At 44.9% G+C, this 19843-nt stretch overlaps 1 protein-coding gene across 1 annotated transcript in view; it reads left to right on the plus strand.

The window, feature by feature from the left end:
* Positions 1-13927: 13927 nt before the first annotated feature.
* THEMIS (thymocyte selection associated) overlaps positions 13928-19843 on the plus strand; it is a 122175-nt gene continuing 116259 nt past the window's right edge. The window contains exon 1 of the mRNA XM_074988776.1: positions 13928-14018. Coding sequence (XP_074844877.1) covers positions 13928-14018 — 91 coding nt within the window. The remainder of the gene's footprint in view (positions 14019-19843) is intronic.

The raw sequence follows: 19843 nt of genomic DNA on the forward strand, positions 1-19843 counted from the left end.
TCAGCTTCGTGCCTGGGGTTGCTGGGGAGCTGGTTCCTTTAAGGTGGACAGCAGGGACCACAGAGCCCTGCCCGGGCTGTCCAGACTATCTCTGTCCTCTGGGGGAGTGGGGGGACTGCCTCCTTGGCAGACCCCTTACTTTGAAGTTAGGACTGCAGAGCATCTACACACACTTAACTTCAAAGTTAAACTTTGAAGTAAGCCACTACTCCATTCCTGGGAATGGAGTAGTAGCTTTGAAGTTAGACTCCCTTACTTCACAGCTAACTGTCTACTAAAGTCAAGTTGTTTTTGCTTCCCTTCTGTAGGAAATTGTGAGTTGATAAGCAAAACTTGAAGAGTAATTAAACAAAGTATATTTGTTAAGCCCATTGAAAAAATCAATCTTTCACAAGTTAACTTCAAAGTAAGGAAACGTGCGTGTGGACACTCTGCGTGCTACTTCAAAGTAGCAGCTTACTTCTAAGTTAATGTCAAAGTTATTTTGTAGTGTTGACACAGCCTTTATGTATGATGCATGTATATTTGGAGGAGTAGTTTTTATTTACTTTCAGGATGCTGGCTGATGCTAGAGAGCTGCTTGTTTTTGTAGTAATAGTCAAATGTCAGATTACAGTTCAGTTTAAATAAGAAGACAAATGTAAGAGTTCGGCTTTATACTTTATCTGCAATTTTGATTATACACGTTGAAACTCTCTAGTCTGGCACCCTCAGGACCTGAGCAGTGCTGAACAAGAGAATTTGTCAGACTACAGGCAGTCAATATTGTCTGGCAGCACTACCAACACTTCCACTGCTTACCGGGCTCTTAGAAGACATTTGGGGTAAATTACAGCTAAATAACAGCACAGAACCCTGAGAGCCAGAACCGGTGGCTGTAAACAAACTTCATGGGAACACAAGAAACTTGGCCATAACCACGATAAGTGATCGTCCTACTAACTAAAATCATGCTGGATAACAGATGAGAGATTGTCGGACTAGCCATATTTTCCCATATTTAGCCATATTTTCAGCTAATACATTGGAGTATATGAAAAAAAATGAAATCAAGGCGAATGTTAGAAAAATTGATGCATTTGTTGAATTTTGCTTTTCTGCTTATTCTAAATATTCCCAGCAATGGTGATTACTTAAGAATAGTTGTTTTCTCACTGTAATTTAGATATTCATGAAGACAAGGAAAGTGGCAAGTAGTTTTCATTCTAGTTTCATTAAAGCTCTCTGCTGTCAAGGAAAGTCAAGTTATTTTTGCTTCCCTTTTGCAGGAAATTGTCAGTTGATAGGCAAAACTTCAAGAATAATTAAAGAAAGTACAAGTGTAAATCCCATTGGAAAAATCAATTTTTCAGAAATATATTTAAATGAATTCAGTGCCCTTTTCTTCTAAGAGGGATTGGATGCAAACATTTGTGTTGGTTTTCTTTGATGGCACCCAAGATCCTCTGTTGCCTCTTTAAAAATAAATTACAGTGTGCAACACTCAAGGACACACAGAGGGAGAGAGTGATATTTAAAATTAATTTTAAAAAAATCTGCAGCATGTCCCCAGCTGCACTGAAGCTATGACAAGCTTATTTCAAAACACTTTTTGTAATTTGGTGATAAGTGATATAAGCCTTTAATGGACCTACACTTCTCTCTCAAACTTAATGTGCTTTTTTTTTTTTAGCCAATTGTCTTTCCGTAAGAGTGACATATATAATTTATTCTGCATTTGTGAATTTTTACAAAGAACAGAAGTGTAAGCTGATGGTTAAGTCTGGGGTGGGGAACCCCCATCTTGTAGTCTGGATTTAGCCCCCAGCTTGCCTGGATCCAGCTCCCAGAGCTCTCCCCATAGCACATGGAAGGATGGGGGGTGTGGAGCCCTGATCCTCACAGGCCACAGTTAGTCAAACCAGGGCAAGATCCGGACCACAGGCTCTGGCTGGAGGGTGGGCTGGGGCAGGACGTGGCTCCATGTGCTGTTGCTGGCTTCTGTATCCCCAGCTAGGGGAACAGCGGCAGCAGCAGCAATGTTGCCCAGCGGTTTTATCCTGCTGCTCTGATTGGCTGGAATTCCAGCCATTCAGACTGGGGGGGGGGGGGCGGTGCCAGGCATGGTGGGGGAGCTGCGCCAGACATGCATACCCCATCCCTCCAGACACCCCACCCCATGCTTGCACCTCCTGCCATCCAGACATTCCCACCCTTACCCCATGCTTGCACCCACAGACCCTCCACCCCCACCCAGCCCTCTACCCTCAGCCCACTCCTGCACCCTCCCTCCTGCCCAGATCCCACACCTGGTCCCTGGCAGCCCCCCTCACACACTGAACCCAGCATTTTTGGTCTCACCCCAGGCCTCAGAACTGTTAGTCTGTCCTGGGGGAAGCCTCTTACCTCAGAGAGAGGGGCTGGGGTGCCCAGCTCTGGGGGAGAGGTGAGGGATTGGATTAGAGTAGGGGGTTGGGAGTTCCTGGCTCCGGGGGAGGGGGAGGGCTTTGACCCATGTATTATATATTTATGTTTATAGAGAGATAAAAAATAAATATATAATATGTGGCTCTTTTCACTCTATCCTCAGTTATTTTGGTTCTTATTCTCAAAATGGTTGGCTATCCCTGCTCTAAAACATAGGAAATGTTCTAGATCTAGGTTGTTATTGTTCAGTCAAAATACTTTACTAAATTTTAAAGTGTCTTCTATAAAAACATGCCTTGGGGGAACACTGGATTCTTGCTTGTCCATTTGAATCAAACATTGGCTACCAGGGCTCTGGTCTCAAGAGCCATAGTTTGCAGACCTTCACCAAGTCCTACTAAGCCATTTATGTTGAGTCTATTCCAGTCTATGCTGGGTCATCTATTCCATCTCACATGTTAAGCTAGCCTAAACTCTCTCTGCTAAGCCATAAGAAAATGCCATTTGGCTTTAAAATGTAGCTACTAAAATCTTAATGGAAAATTCACATTATAGTCATGCTATGTCACAATTTTCTTAAATTCAAAGATCCACTGGAAATATTATGATCATTATGTCTGATGCCCTCCATAAAACAAGCTGCAAACTATTATACAGCCAATTCTGCCTCGAGCCCAGGAACTCGTGGTCGCTTTAGAACAGCAGTCTTAGTAGGACATCCATTTTGATCTAAAGCCTTCAAGTGATGGGGAACTTACTACCTCCCTTGGTAAGTTCCAGTGGCTAACTACCCTCACTTGTAAAACACATGCATGTTAGTTTTAGTCTAAATCTGTCAAGCTTTAGCTCCCATTGGATATTACTGTGCCTTTGTCTGCTGGACTTAAAAGGCCTTTACTGAACATGAATCACAGAGGTGAGCATGAGAAAGATTAGATGAGGAAGTTGGAAGGAATATTTAAAACTATTTTTCTTTCATATAATGAAACATGGCACATAATAAGTTTCCCCAATATTTAAACTACATTTTAATACAACAACATTGGAAGCAATTTACTTGTCTTGAAGCTGTTTGAGGAAAAAACACGTTGGTGTCAAGTTAACTTAAGCTAGTCTCGTATTTTATGGAAGTAATTTCAGTGCTTGTAAAAAGTGAGATGATGTCAGTTCTGAAGAATTAATTCCCTCTTGCTGTAGAACAGATACAGCAATAAAACCAGCTTTTTCACATGGCTCCTTTAGCATGCCTTTGGACCATGTGAGCAGTTCAGTCTTTGCACTCATTCAGTCTTCACCTGTTTGCCAGTTGTGAAAGTGTGGGTGGTTTATTTATTTAGTTTTTGATGTCAACATATGTCCACCATGCACTTCATGGAGACCACCAACTTATTTCACAAAGTACACTGAAAAGACGTTGTTAATTGATGATGGTGAGTCACTTCCAACCTCAGCTACCTAGGACCACATTGGAGTCTGAATGACCACGGAGTCAGAGGAAAGCAATCCCAGATACTAAATCACCAATAATGCCACTTCCTTGAAGTAGGCTATGTCCTCCTCAGGAGGTGTCCCATAAAATACTCTGAAGTTCTGCTTCAGTCACTGAAATAATAGAATCACAGCAAGGTCATAATGCCAGTCAGTTTCAGCAAAAACAATGAGGAGTCCCGTGGCACCTTCAGACTAACACCCTTATTTGGGCACAAGGCTGGAGCACCCTTCAGGAGAGGTCTGAAGTGGATATTTCAGTTTGTCAGGGACACACACACACACACAGAGGCAAAGATGGGAGTGTTACATTACTAAGTGGAGGACCAGTGATAATGAGGTCAGTTCAATTAGGGTGGATGTGGGCTCACTCCCAATAGCTAATGAAAAGGTGAGAATGCCAAAAGTGTGAAAATTACTTTTGTTAGTGAGCTAGCTACCCCAGTCTCTAATCAGACCCAGTTCTGAGAGAATCAAGTTTGCATATGAGTTCCAACTCTGCAGTCTCACACTGCAGACTGAAGTTTTTGCTTTTGTTTTTGTTTTGTTTTGTTTTTTGCTCAAGTATGGCAACTTTCAGACCTGTTACTGAGTGTCCAGAGAGGCTGAATGGTCTCCTACTGTTTTTTGAATGTTACGCTTCTTGATGTCTGATTTGTACCCATTCATTCTTTTACATACAGACAGTCCAGTTTGGCCAATGCACATGGCAGGGGCCTTGCTGGTAAATGAAAGACTATATCACTTAGTAGGTGTGCAGGTGTCCCTGATGGTATGGCTGAAGTGATTAGGTCCTATGATGGTATCCTTAGGGTAGGTATGTGGAAGAGTTGGCAGTGGGATTTGTTGCAGGGATTGATTCCTGGGTTAGTGTTTCTTTTGTGTGGTGAGTAGTTGATGGTATTTGTTTCAGGTTGGGGTGCTGCCTGTAAGTGAAGAGTGGCCTGCTTACCAATGTCTGTGAGAGTTGAGGGATCCATCTTCCAGGATAGGTTGTAGATTCTTGATGACTTTGGTCAGCAATTCCATCTCCCACCTCCTCTTGTACAGAACTGTTCCCTGTGGTATTTATACAGCTTTATTTAATCTAGGTTTAAATGTCTTAACTGTTCACCTGTTCCCGGAGGAGATTATTTCCTAGCCGAATCCCTCTGTGTAAGGAAGACTTTCCTAACATTGTCTAGATTTGTTCTTTCTCTCTCTCTCTCTCTCTCTCTCTCTGCAACTCCAGCTGCTCCTCCTTTGTGACTTGACCCTTTAGCCAGATCATTAACTAGCTTACTTCCTCCAGCATACCAAGTCTTTCCCACCGGCAGTCTCAGGCAGCAGTCCCATTCACTGCCATGTGGTACCACTTCCTCAGTTGCTGGCTGTGGGAGTTGGGCCCATGCTGTATTCCAAGTTACAGGTCAGGGACCAGCATCTGCTCTCTCCTGAACACTGCTGCCTTTCCCTGAGCCTTTTCCACAAATTCTGGATTTCCCCACTTCTCTGGATTGCCAGCCTTATGACTCCCTCCTGTCAGAGAGTAACTGCGGCTACTTGTCTCTGTAGCTCCTAAACACACCTCCTACCTCCCAGGGAGTAACTTTAGAATACTTTCCTTTAGCCCTCCTCTGCTATCAGCTTCCTGGCTTTAAAAACCCAGTCAGCTCATTTCTCCTTGACTGGGCTCCCTCAGTCAGGTTAGCCTGCAATAACCTCTTTAGGGAAAGTGTGGGGTGAAGACCCCATCACAGGGGTTGTTAATTCTTCTTGAATTAGATACACTACAATGTGAGCTGCAGACAGAATGGATGCACAGGTCATATGCCCAACTTGAATTCTGTAGTTTTATGCATTTTGGGTGAAACTCTGTGCTGGTGCCTATTGCTTCTAGCATGGCACCAAAACACTATGTATGCTTGACCATAGAGTTGAGTAAACATGCAGGATGATCTGCACAACTTGAAGCCTCCAGAGGTCACCTCTGTGGTGGGATCCTCAGTGGCCCTGACACCTGCACAAGGTTAGCATGGAGGAGCTGTGATCTCTATTCCTTACCTAGGGAATGTGTGCACGGCAGCCTGACCTGGATTTGGAGGGTGGCGTTTTGCCTCTGTTCTCTCAGTCTACATGTCCTTCACCCAATTAGTCCTTATTTTCAGCACTGGAACCTTAATGAATAGAAAGGAGAAATTCCCTCAGGTCAATGTTCTGCTAAGCAAATCGTCTAAACCAGCGATCCACAGAATTTTTCATCCATGTCCCTGTCCCTGGAAAGTGGTACATGTTCTCCAAAGAGCTGCTGCTGGGCCTGGGCCAGGGCTGTGGTTTTGGCCAGAACCACAGCTGTAGCATGGGCATGGAGCTGGGGCCAAGCAGGGCTGGGTGACGTTCCCTCCCTGCAGCTTCCATCCCCAAATGCTCCGTGGGGCCCCTACTAGGGGATTGTGTTCCACAGATTGGGTACCACTGTCTAACCTGCGGAATAAAGATTGCTTCACCAATAATTTGTGACGGTGAGACCAAAGCACTGTTTGAGGTACAGTATGGAATAAGTGACTCCTTAGAGATGTCAAATTACTCTTTGCACATTGCACCACACAGCAAACTGAAAACAGCTCCCCTAGAGTTACAGACGGTGCAGAAGCACCCCTCAACTTTATCAAACTGTGTGCTAATAAGACTAGAATTCTGGCATCGCTGATTTGGATAAATATAAACATATGACTGAAAGTTCTATTTTGTTCCTTAGAGACACATACTTCATAAATTTAGTTACTTGGGTTTAAATGGCTTTGAAACAATTTATAATTCTGCATAAATTGCTGTTGCTCGTATCCAGAAGATCTGTTGTACTGATATCAGATGAAGCTTAAATGAAATTCAGATTTAAAAAATCCAATAAATATGTCAATTAGTTATGGTTAAAGGTGGCCCTAAAGAATGCAACCTGCCATTTCAACAGACAATGTAAAATACAGACTGTCAGTCTTTTGAAAGCCTGGCACTGTGACTAAGACGACTGATGAGGGGGCCTAACAGTATCCCCTTACTGGGTCCCCCTGTAAAGCACATCTCTCAGAGCTGATTAGAAAATAAAGAGACACACCACCTAAATGTTCCAAACCAAACACACACTAACAACTAGGTGAAAGGAAGTGCAGGATTAATTATGCTGGATAACTGACAACACACGCACACACCCAGCGGTAATACCGGAGAATGATGGCATGCTCCCTCTCTACCTTTCTTGTAGTCCACGATGGAGGAGTAGGCATCCTTCAGTCTGCATAGACTATGGATGGCGCCCTTTATAGTTTCAATTAAGGACTTCATTTACAGCGTCTACTGTGACTATGAAGACCCACATGAGAGTGACAGTCCTCGCTGCATCTCTTGCAGATGTGGTGGGTGTCTGGCAAGTCCTTAGTGTGTTTTCTGTGTGCTCACTTCTCCTCTGCTAGCTGTCTGATCCTCATCTCGCCCTTCTGAAGGCCCTTGTGTAACCCCAGCCTCCATCTGCTGCGGTCGTCTGCTAGTTCTTCCCAGTTGTCCAGCTCGGTGTCTACCTCTCTGAGGTCTCTCTTGCAGACATCTTTGTAGCACAACTGGGCGCGTCCGGGCGGTCTTTTGCCAGAGGCTAGCTCACCATACAGGATGTCTTTTGGAATCCTTCCATCATTCATCCTGTGGACGTGGCAAAGCCAGCGGAGCCGACGCTGCCTGAGGAGGATGTGCATGGTTGGGATTCCAGCTTGCTCGAGGATGGCGGTGTTGGTCAGTCTGTCCTTCCACGATATTCCAAGGATGCACCTGAGGCAGCGCAAGTGGAAGACGTTCAGCCTCTTTTTCTGGCGGGCATACAGGGTCCAAGTCTCACTGCCATAAAGGAGGGTGCTGAGGATGCAGGCTCTGTAGACTTGCATTTTGGTGTGAGTGTACAGCTTGTTGTTATTCCACACTCTCTTGCTGAGTCTGGACAGAGTTGTGGCCGCTTTTCCGATCCTCCTATTTAGCTCAGTGTCCAACGACAGGGTGTCAGTGGTGGTGGACCCGAGGTACACGAACTCGTGGACGACCTCTAACGTATAGTTGTCAATGCTGATTGATGGGGATTCAGCAACATCCTGACCGAGTACATTTGTCTTTGTTAGGCTGATGGTAAGCCCAAAGTCCTTGCACGCTTTGGAGAACTTATCCAGCAGTTTTTGAAGCTGGTCTTCTGTGTACATGCGAACAGCATGTCTCTGATGAAGACTGCCCGCACCTTAGACTTAGCTTTCAGTCTTGCAAGGTTAAACAGTTTCCCATCAGATCTTGTGTGCAGCAAGATGCCCTCAGTTGAAGATCCAAAGGCATGCTTCAGGAAGAGTGTGAAGAAGATCCCGAACAACGTCAGAGCAAGCACGCATCCTTGTCTGACGCCGCTCCTGATTCTGAAAGCATCCGATAATGCGCCGTTATTTTGGATGGTTCCTCTCATGTCTTTGTAGAATGACTGGATCATCTTGAGTAACCGTGGAGGACAGCCTGTCTTGTGGAGCAGTTTGAACAGACCATCCCTGCTGACCAAACCAATAAGAAAATCAACAAGAAATGAGAAACATCAACAATTCAAGCTTGCTTGCTGGAATGTGCGGACCATGCTGACCGGCTTGACTGAAGATCTTCAGGCCATCAGTGACACCCGAAAGACCGCTGTCATCAACGAGGAACTGAAGAGGCTCCGAGCTGATATCGCTGCACTGCAAGAGACGCAGCTCGCAGATTTGGGATCTCTAAAGCAAAAGGACTACACCTTTTCCTGGCAGGGTAAAGCCCAAGAAGAACCCAGAGAGCATGGTGTTGGCTTTGCTGTCAGAAACACCATTCTACAAATGGTGGAATTAGTCATGGGTGGATCAGAAAGACTTCTTCGGATCAAGCTTCATACTTGTGTCGGTCCCGTCCACCTGATCAGCGCTTATGCTCCAACCCTGTATGCTACACCAGAAGTAAAAGACAAGTTCTATGACATGCTTAGTGCTGCTGTAGCGCAAATACCTGCTTGTGAGCAACTGTACATCTTGGGTGACTTCAATGCAAGAGTTGGAGCTGATTGGGCCTCCTGGCCTTCCTGCTTAGGGCACTTCGGTGTGGGAAAAATGAATGACAATGGACAGTGTCTCCTTGAACTGTGCACATACCACGATCTGTGCATCACAAACACATTCTTCCAAACGAAGCCACAGCACAGAGTGTTGTGGAGACACCCACGCTCGAAGCACTGGCATCAACTAGACATGGTCATTACTAGGTGTAAAACCTCAAAAACGTCCTTCTGACACGCAGCTATCATAGTGCTGACTGTGATACAGATCACTCGCTAGTTTGCTCCAAGCTCAAGCTGAGACCCAAGAAGCTGTACCGCTCTAAACCTGCTGGAAGGCCTCGCATTGATGCCAGAAAGACGGCAGACTTGGAGAAAGCTGAAAAGTTCAGAGAGACCCTCCAGTAAAATCTGCACTGCGGCTCTGGGGGTGCCGATGTGACATCCAAATGGCAACATCTGAGGGATACAGTTTACAACACGGCCTTGTCGGTGTTTGGAAGAAGAACTAGAAACACGAACGACTGGTTCAAAGCTAACTCCGATGAGATGATTCCAGTCATTGAAAAGAAGCACGCTGCACTCCTGGAGTACAAACGCTCACCGAGCCAGAGTACCCAGCAAGCACTTAGAGCAGCCAGAAGAACAGTACAACAGACAGCCAGGCGCTGTGCCAACAACCACTGGCTCCAGCTATGTAGCAGCATCCAGACCTGTGCTGACTTTGGTAATGTGAGAGGATGGAGGAATGGATCGAAGATTATGTATGTCAAATCATATGTTCTGGTTCACAATGGAGAAGCGGCAAAGGATGTCAGGTATGTGTCCTAGTCAGTAATCTATCCTAATCCTTTTGCATTGTCTTGTCTGGCAGCTGACATACCTATCCAGATAGAATCTGAATATGCAAATATGCTTGCCTAGAACCATGACCATTCCCAGAGGATAAACAATCTAAGGACAGGAACCCCCTACCTTGGGCAGGTAACTATTGCACATGAAGGCTGGCTGGCCCTCCCTTAGAGTGGGGAATAACCAAACCTGCCAAGCTCACTAGCCAGACCTCTCTAGCAAGTCCCTCCCTCCACACTTGAGACAACCTAGGTAGCCTCTGGTTATCTCACACAGCAGCTCCTTTCCCATCTAATCTTTCCTGCCTTGTCTTTTCCAGGGGGATAAGAACCTGTTCCAAGATTGTTTCACAAAATCAATACGGTGAACCAATAAACTAAATGTACTTAACCTATCTTGGCGTGGGTAATTTAGACACAGGGAAAGATCTTACAGGAGAAGTATGTGGATAGAATCATCGAACACTAGAACTGAAAGGGACTGCAGGAGGTCAAGTCCAGTTTCCTGCCCTCTTGGCAGGACCAAACACCATCAGACCGTCCCTGGTAAGTGTCTATCTAGCCTGCTCTTAAATATCTCCAGTGATGGAGATGCCACAACATCCGTAGGCAATTTATTCCAATGTTTAACCACCCTGACAGTTAGGAAGTTTGTCCTAATGTCTAATCTAAACCTCCCTTGTTGCATTTTAAGCCCATTGCTCCTTGTCCTAGTCTCAGAGGACAAGGAGAACAATTTTTCTCCCTCCTTCTTGTAATTCTCTTTGGGGTACTTGAAAACCACTATCTTGTCCCCTTTAAGTCTTCTCTTTTCTAAACCAAATAAGTCCTGTTTGTTCAGTCTTCCCTCACAGCTCATGTTTTCTAGCCCTTTAATCATTCTTGTTGCTCTTCTCTGGACCTTTTCCAGTTTCTCTACATCTTTCTTGAAATGTGGTGCCCAGAACTGGACACAATACTCCAACTGAGGCTTAATGAGTGCTAAATAGAGTAAAAGAATAACTTTACGTGTCTTGCTCTCAACGCTCCTGTTAATGCACCCCAGAATCATGTTTGCTTTTTTTGCAACAGCATCACACAGTTGGCTCATATTTAGCCTGTGGTACAGTATGACCCCTAAATCCCTTTCCACAACACCTTGGACAACACTACTGCAACACCTTTGGTCAGACCTGGATTTGCTCCAAACTCAACAGGCAGCAGAAAAATTCAGCTAACTTCCATTTGCGTTCTGGTCCTTAGGAGACTGTTGAGTTTGGGAGCTCAGTCCTGTGAGGACCCAAGCACTCTAACCCCCATCCAGCAAATTGTACACTTAAATTCTAACCACACAGAAATTCCTATTGAACTTGTTAAGATTCATATGGAGGCAGTGTTGCCTTGTAGGTAGAGCACCAGACTGGGACTTTGGATATGTGGATTCTTTTCCCAGCTTGGCAAAAGGCCCCTGTATGACCTTGACGAAGTTCCTGTGCTTCAGTTTTCCATCTCTAAGAAAGGGCAAGCGCTTGCTACCAGCTTCCTTTGTAATAGACATTAAAAAGTATGGATGGAAAAAGTGCCTTATCAGAGCTTGGCATTCTTATTACAAATCGGTAGCTGGACTGGGAGCAGACTGCTCAGCACCTTGTGAGATGAAGCCCTTTATTGTGTGTCATTCTGACTGAACTGAAAGGTGATTGGGAATGCTCATCATTTTTCCCCATGATTAATTATGTTTGCTTAATTTGTGTGTGTCCACATGTGTTGCTGGAAGGGAATCGGGGGAGAAGGTCTTTTTATAAAGCTTGTAAATAATTGCCTGCATCTGTTTTCTAGGTAGGACAACAATAATAGCTGTCACTACTGGAACCAAAGTCCTATTTTTCATGCTTCTACCCTGCAGTGTTACCAGCTGCTAATGGTGATCTCTCCACCTGCTGCCTCACTGCTCATAAAACCATCTGCTGCACTCTGTAAAGCAACCCCTTACCTTCCTCAAATCGACTCCTCATTCCTTTACCCAGTGCCTTGTGCTGTTATCCTATCCCTAAAACTGGCTTTTATACCCCTGGGGTTTGGGGACACAGTCTATGAACACTCCCCCCCGACCCCATCCCCTATAAGAGGAAGTTCAGACATGTTAATTTAAAATTATACACCTATGTAAAGCAATTTTAAAAAGTCAGAAAAGCAAACAAATTTACCCCTCCACCCTCGATAATGAAACAGGTGATAATCATGCTCCCCAGCTGATTGTATAGTTCACAGCAACTGCATCCCCTTGGAGGTCCAGCAAGGGCGTCCACCCTCAGGCTTCTGGCTCCCCAGCTGTTGTCTCTTGACCGGTGACAAACTTCCCTCTCCCTTTGACTGGGGTATGTCCAGGCTGTACAGTTTCCTGCTTGCCTTGTGTATTGTCCAGCAAAAACAATCTGCTTAAGCAGACCTACTTGCTTTCTCTTTAGAGACTGGTAACAGAGTGATTGCCACAGGTACAAGGTAAAAAAGTGTTAGAGAAAACATCTGAATGCCAATTACTGAACCTGCATAGATGCTAATAAACTTACCAGACTCTCATCTGGACTTCTTGGTGCTTACTGATTCTTCCAAGCTTCAGCTCAAAAGAAAAAATCTTCAGTCTTATGCGACCAAGTCTTTCCAACCCCTCCAGGGACTGGGGTCCTTTCCATTTGCTGGATCAGGAAGAAGGCCCTGAGTCAGCCTACTAGCAGGCTTTTTAATCCAGAACTTGTTTGTATCCAGTTGAACAAGCTTGAGCTTCTTTCTCCTGGGGGCCTTCAAAGGCTGAAAAAGGAGGCTGTTTATTAACATCCTCCTCCCAGCCAGGGAAGGCACTCACAGTTCTACCACACCACTGTACATAAATGTGTTTTAGTAAGTGTATCCACAGGTGTGAACCCTGGTTCAATAAGGCATAACGTAAATCTTATCTTGAGCCCATACGGTTCATTCAGCTTATTACAGGGTATTTTCAGTCTGTCATAATTCATATTAGGGGAGCAATTCCTTCCCCCTCCCCCATCTAATTGTACAGCTAGCTGGCTGCCTTATTCTGACACCATACAGATAATGAAAGAAGAACCTTTTTTATTGCAGAGTACACAAGAACAGGTAGCAAGAAAAAATTCTAATCCTGCCATTGACTCTGATTTTATGCCTTACCTTGCGAGCAGTGCTATTGAAAGCAATGGCACTATTCCCCATAGATACTGATAGCAAAGCTAAGCCCATATATGTATAAACAATGGCCAAAGATTTTTCAACAGTGCGTTGTAATTTTGGGTGCCTAAAAAGGGTCTGATTTTCAGAAAGTTCTAGGTGTCTGCCCTCTGCTGTCCAGCTCCTTTTAAGGTACCCCAATTGCCCCAGAGTCACTAGTCGCTTTTGATAATCTTGGCTGTTCTGAATAGCTAAATGCATTTTTCATGCACCGATCCAAAGAAGCCCATATTTTTAGCTGTACCTTCCTCACAACACCACAGGAACTCTCTGAAGGCAGCAAAAGCAAAAAACTGAAACAGTTTCATTTTTCATATCTTCAGTGAGAGTTTGTGGTTTCTGAAAAGGGCAAATACAAAACTATATTTCGTGCTCCAAAAAAAAATGTTGTTTGTTTTTCCAGCTTTAGGTTTGTTGAACATTGAACAAATTTCTTTCCATGTGAGAAGATGACTAGTTACTGCCTCCAGGTACCAAACCAAAGAACTCCCCATTTTGGGTTGAGTTTTGCAGAAAGACCTCCTCTTTGCCAGCACCTGCTGTTACCAACAAGAGCAGCACTTTGTTGAGTCTAAACTGACACATGCCGAAGCACCAAGCAGTGTAAACTCAGCAGTGTCAGTTGATGCCCATTCTTGTGGCACTGCTCACCCTACTTTCCCTTGCCCCCCCTGCCCCAACGCCTTGAGCTGCCACAGTAGAAGGAAGTGGTGGTCAGAGTGAAGAAGAGAAGCACCTCCCCACACTTCTGCTCCCCACCCCTCCTACCAGCAACGTAAAGTTTCTCAGAGAGGTCCCAGACTCTGTTCCAGTGAGTGCCATGGGAGGCGTCTCAGGAGGTGCTGGCCTTTAAACACCAAATGCAAGAGCTGCCTTGTCACGGACCATGGCATCTACCCTTACAAAATTCATCCATTCCCTGGACCCAAGAACCCTCCCCAGGATCCTCCAAATCCAGTCAGGCATCTACTTTCAAGGTGAGTGGCAGACTCATGGCATGGGACTGGTTTGAGGTGTCCATGCTGCTCTCTCACTTTGGAGAAAGGTGACCGTGGGAGCTGGATGGAAGTCTGATAGCCACTTGGACCTTTCTGGTGAAAGGAGTCACCCTGGGACAGGATACGTGAAGTTGTAGGTGGCTTTGGGAGGCTGGCTGTGTTAGGAGTACATCTAGGTGATTTGTAGGCATAGGGGAAATGAGTGAGAAATGATTTGGAAAAGGGTATTTAGCCCTTCTCCAGTCCTGGGCTGTTACTGCAAGTGCCATGTGCCAGAGTATATTTAATCTTGCAGGGTAATAGACAAGGTGGCTTCTTGAGATCCTTCCAATCCTACGTTTCTATGCATGTTTAGCACTAATATAAAAGCGTCAACCAAAGGATCTCAGCTCACCTCACAAAGTTTAATTAAGCCTCACACCTCCCCTGTGAGGTAGGCAAGTAATAATACCCCTTGTTTAATGCACCAGAAAATTGAGGCAGGATTGTAGTGTATAGCCTTGAGATGAGGAGAAAAGCCACTCTATGTAAATATTGTTCTGGCTCTGCAGATCATTTAGGTGTGCTAGCATATGAATTGCTCATTGTGATTCTAATATTAATGTCACAGAGGCTTTTTTTTTCTGGGTTTGCCTCACATATTCCTGGCATTCCTATGCTTGCGGTTTGTTACTCCACAAAATTCTGATGAAAGGATTGGACCAGTGCCAAAGGGTTTGCATGGGAAGGCAAAAGTCTTTCCTGCACGTTCAACGTTTGAGCAAAAAGTTCAGTTATCATCATGATCTATTACGTAGCATCTTCTCAAACTCTCTGGTCATGACTGATCTAAACCAAGAACACAAAAGTGCTTCATCCACCTGACAGTTTATTGGACTTGGAAACTGGCATTCTGGGAAACTAACTCAGCTAAAAGTGTCAGTTGTCTGAAAATATTATTTTTTCACACTCCTATTTGAAAAATGGCCCCATTCTCTGGCAGCTAAAACTCAGTGGGGAAAAATCCTTTATCTCTGGGCTGAGAACCTGTGAATCAAGTTCAAGGCTCAGATGGATTAAAATCTTGAAAAGAGTATTTTTGCTTGAGTCAGGGGAGGAGTGGAATCTGTAATCTGCAAGCAAAGCTCCTTACTTGGAGGAATGGGTGTAGGCATGGCAGAATTTGCTGAGTTCCTGACTGGACTTGTCACCCCAAGCCCTGCCCTGGGTAAACCCCCTGATGTGGGCTGAGGGCCATGGTCAGACGTACTCCCCATCCTACATTCTGAGTGCAGAAAGTGAAGCCCCGCAGAGATTTAAAATAAAAAAAAACACCCTTGCTGGTAAACAGGCTTTACTTTTAAACTTCCTAAGGTCACAGGTTCCTGGATTCTGGGACAGTAGGCTGCCACCACTGAGTAAGAACCACCTCCCACTCCAACTTCTGCAAGAAGGCACACTCGGATGTTTTCTTGCGGGGGAACCCCAAGCTCTTAACTCTCCCTCAGGAGAGAGAAGTTGGACAAAGGCTGCATCTACACTACAAGATAAATTGCAGTTTAAGGCAGTTAGCTCACTAGTACCACATGACTGCACTGTAAATACCATTAGGTTGATTTTGGGAGCACTAATATTGAGATTACAGTATCGCCATTACCTGACAGGTATAGTGTCAAGCTTGAATTCAGAAGTTCAACTAAAGGCCTGTGTGGAAGCACCACATCTTAAAATTGAATTTATTACCCTCCAGAGGTGTCTTGTATGTAAACCACAATGCCCCTCAGTGCTCTGCTCTGGCTGCTGCTCTCCAGTTAATTAGGTAACAGGAAGACCATGAATGCCAAAGCGGAAGCAATAAGCCTGCAGCTGTGGGCTAATGTTTGTATGAGAGCCTGAGAAATGTCTGTCTTTCTTTGCTATTAACATCGTGAGCACATCTACCCATTACAAATAGCCCCAGCAGGGAGTTCATGGTTCTGTCTCTACACTTTTTTTTTCCCCTGAGCTGCCTGGCACCAACTGCTACCCCACCACACCATGTGGCAACAAGTTTGTTGTGGGGGCTGTGCTTGCATAAGATGCTGAGAAATTTCTCAGTGGTGTACATTTGTGTGTGAATCCCCTTCTCTCCCTCACACGCACCACACAGTCTGGGTCTTTCCTGCACTCAACCGCATCACGTGGATAGCCTGCAACCCAACAACAGGCCGTGCCGGCCATTCAGTGCTGAGCATGCTGCCAGGCAGCACCATGTCCTAACTTGCATGAATTTAGGGCTCCAAGGGCAGAAAAGATATTTGGGGACTTGTTGCCACTGGTGGGAAGTCTGGCCCCAGCAGCTAAGATATTCAGAGGCTTGCAGCCACTGGGAGGAAAGTCTCCCCTGGTGGCTAAGATACTAGGAGAGGACCACTTCAACTGGCCACCCACTGAAACTATCCCCCACCACATAACATGGGACCACTGGGACTTGCGGCCACCTTGGCGGGAGAGTCTTCCCTGGTGGCTAACATTGTCGGGGGGACTACTTTATCTACTTCCACATTCCAAGCAGCTCTGCAGCTGCAGACCACAGAACTCCCCCCGACCCCCAACACCCTGCCAGAAGTATTTTAAGGCACTTCCTGTCCATTGCAGACACCTGTCGGTTTGGTATTTCGGTTATAACATCTTTTTGCTAATATCTTCTGTCTTCATGCTTTGACTCCCTCAGAAACACGGGGGTGGGGAGGCTAGCTGAGATTCCTGTTTGCTTTATAAGTTCAGCGTATGATATTTCACTGCCATCATCTGTGCTGGCAATGTCTGCGTAGTGAAGGGGAAAGTCAAAAATTCTTTTTCCCTAGACTCTTCTTTCCTCTTTCTTCTAACTTTGAGAATACAGTCCGGGCCACTGTATTACTTTCAGGGATCACATGCAATGATGGGAGGGGGGACACTCAGTAGATGGCTAGTTGTGAACACAGTCATTGCACAGAAGCATTATAGTGCACCAGAAAGCTGAGGACTCTCCCCTCAGCAACAATCTCTTCTGGAAAACTTTCCTATCTTCTCTTTCTTCAAGCTTTTCGGGGTCCCTGTATTATTTTCAAAAAAGTAAAAAATCTATTTTCCTAGACTTTTCTAGCCTCTTTCTTCTAACTTGGAGAATACAGTCTGAGCCCCTATATTATTTTCAGGGATCAGATGCAATCACAGGAGGGGGTGGTACACTCAGTGGATGGCCAGTAGAGAATTCAGCTACATAAGAAAGACATTTCTGTAAGCTGCTTTGCTGTCTGTGTGGATGCCCTCCTTTCCCTTCCTTCCAATGGGAAAAATGAACATTTGCTTAGCACAGGAGGGGAATGAGGAAACTTCAGTGTGGGAAGATTATGTCAAAGACCAGCGAGCACACCTAGAATGCTATGGGGATGAGGGAACTGTGGGATAGCTTCCCACAATGCACTACTGCAACAGTTCATGTTTGCCAAGTGAGGCAGCAGCAATGTCGACTTTTTGAGGAGCATGTGGGGAGGTGAGGATGGTCAAATTCGAATGTATTAATTCTAGAATTATAAAATTGATATTAACAAAGTTGAATTCATCTTGTAGTGTAGATGTAGCTAAAATCTGTAATTTGATAGCTAGCTTCTGAGTGAAGGTGGACACACACAGACGTTTTCACAGACAAGCCCTTCACAGGCAATTGCAGAAAACAGTGATTTATTCACTAAAAAAGACAAAAAGAAATCATGGGTTGCACACAGAGAAAGTCTTTCCCTGGGATTCAGCTTAAATGTTACAGGGGAAAAACATCAAGTTAAAAACAGCAACACAAAAGAGAAAAGCAGCAGTCAATAACAAAAACAAAGTAACAAGCCAGACCATCCATCCAAATTTAAAATAACCAGAAAACCTGAAGTATCTAACTATATATTTCCTGTGTACTTATACCTATATGGCTGATTCTGCTACAGTCAGGATACTTATTTCAACTGCATGTGAGTCATCTCCCTGTCTGGGTCTTTTCTCTGGATCCCCAGAACAAAAAGCCCTGGGAACTGCAATTATTCTCACTTTAAACAAGATTACTTCACTCCCATTGGCTCACCTAGGATTCAGGCTACCTTAGAAGATTGACCCCTTCCCTGCACTCATTCGTGGCAGCGACTCCATGAGGTTTTATCTTAGGGACGTCCTAAGCTTTCAACAACCTCTCAAACTGTGGTCTCATATTACTCAGAACTCCCCCCTCCCTCAGCAGTACAAGTGCTGGATATGAGGCAATCCTGGGATCTGCAGCACTTGTTCACAGGTATCTTCTGCTTTTGGAAGAGATCATGGTGTAGTAAAGCAGGTGTTTCTTCACTCCTCCTGCCCACAATCTGACTCAGCCTCTGAAATATCCTGGGCCCACAAAACCATGGTGCTCAAGCAGGGATGACACCACAGACTTGGAGGAAAATGGGCACTCATTATAACAACTGAATGTGATTCTGTAAAGTGCTCAGCTTCCTCAGCTATTTAGACTATCATGGAAGTTCAGGGCACTCTGCACCTATGAGGTTTGAACTCACTAAATCAGAAGATGGAAAAGACCCTGCTTGGTCATCTAATTTAGTTCCCTGCCAAGCACAGAATTAATTAGCTCCACTCCCCTCCTCTCTGCACCTTGAAGCTCTTCTAATGCTTTCACCTTTCAAATACTCCACCCCATACGACAAAGTAGAAGCGAGTTTGTGGCCTTGCCTGGGTTTTACACCTTATATTGCAGTCTCTATAGGAGGTGGCAGGTTTAAAGCGAGTCAGATGTGTAATGGGTGTCATTGGTAGGAATGAGTGTAGACCACTGCTTACAATGTGAATTTCCAAAGGAACATCAGTTCTGTGGTTTTTCAGTGGATTTTTTTTCCCCAGAAGTCTCCATGAGCGCTCTTACTGCATCGCCTTGTAATAGTGATCCCATGGGATGTGGCTGCATGTCTGCACCAGTAGATTGTGGACTTATTGCTAGTGCTGTGAAGAACAAATCAGTGTGCTTGTAGAGAATTTAGTAGCTGTGATACTAGTATGAAGGGGCACTAGGCCATTGAGTCCTGTTCATCTTAGCTTTTTTGTGGCCTTTCATTTACTGTATTGTGGTTTTGAGGGATTCTTAGTACATTGTTCACACTGTACATAGAGAAAACTGATGGTCAGAAAAGTAGAGGATTTACACATGACATCAACACATACGGTGCTGCAGCGTGCACGGCAGAGCTTCCCCGGGAGTGTAGTTACTCCATTCCTGCAAAAAGCAGTAGCTATGGTGAGAGGAGATGTTCTCCTAACAACATAGTGCTGTCTACACCAAGGGTTAAATTGTTATCTCTAAGGTGTGGATTTTTCATCCGCCCTCGTCCCCCAAGTGGCATAGTTATACCAATTCCATCTTGCAGTATAGACCTGGTGTCAATGAACATAACAAGAAATCATGGGGATTATTTGAAATTCATCAAACAGACAAAAAATAAACCTAGGAAGGAGAGTTTACAGCAGAGAGGGAAAATATTTCCAGCAGTTGGGCTTGTGTCACAGCAGAACTAGGTGTCCAAAAGGCAGGCAAAATTTTCTGAGGAAGCTGCGTACATGATATGAATAAGAATCTTTTGAAGCCAGTGCTGAGGGGCATGCTCAAAGCTGTAGCAAAGCAAGGGCCAGAGTGTAGCTAAAAAGTCTCTGGAGGGGATAATATGTGGGCAACAGTGCTTGACTCTTCACTGCCATGTGTGCAGTGAATATGAAGTGCTACTGAACCAGAATTCTCTGCTCACTCTCACTGGAGCTGAGACTCTGCAGAGGAT

Source organism: Carettochelys insculpta, chromosome 3 (assembly GCF_033958435.1).
Source record: "Carettochelys insculpta isolate YL-2023 chromosome 3, ASM3395843v1, whole genome shotgun sequence".
Classification (NCBI taxonomy): domain Eukaryota; kingdom Metazoa; phylum Chordata; order Testudines; family Carettochelyidae; genus Carettochelys; species Carettochelys insculpta.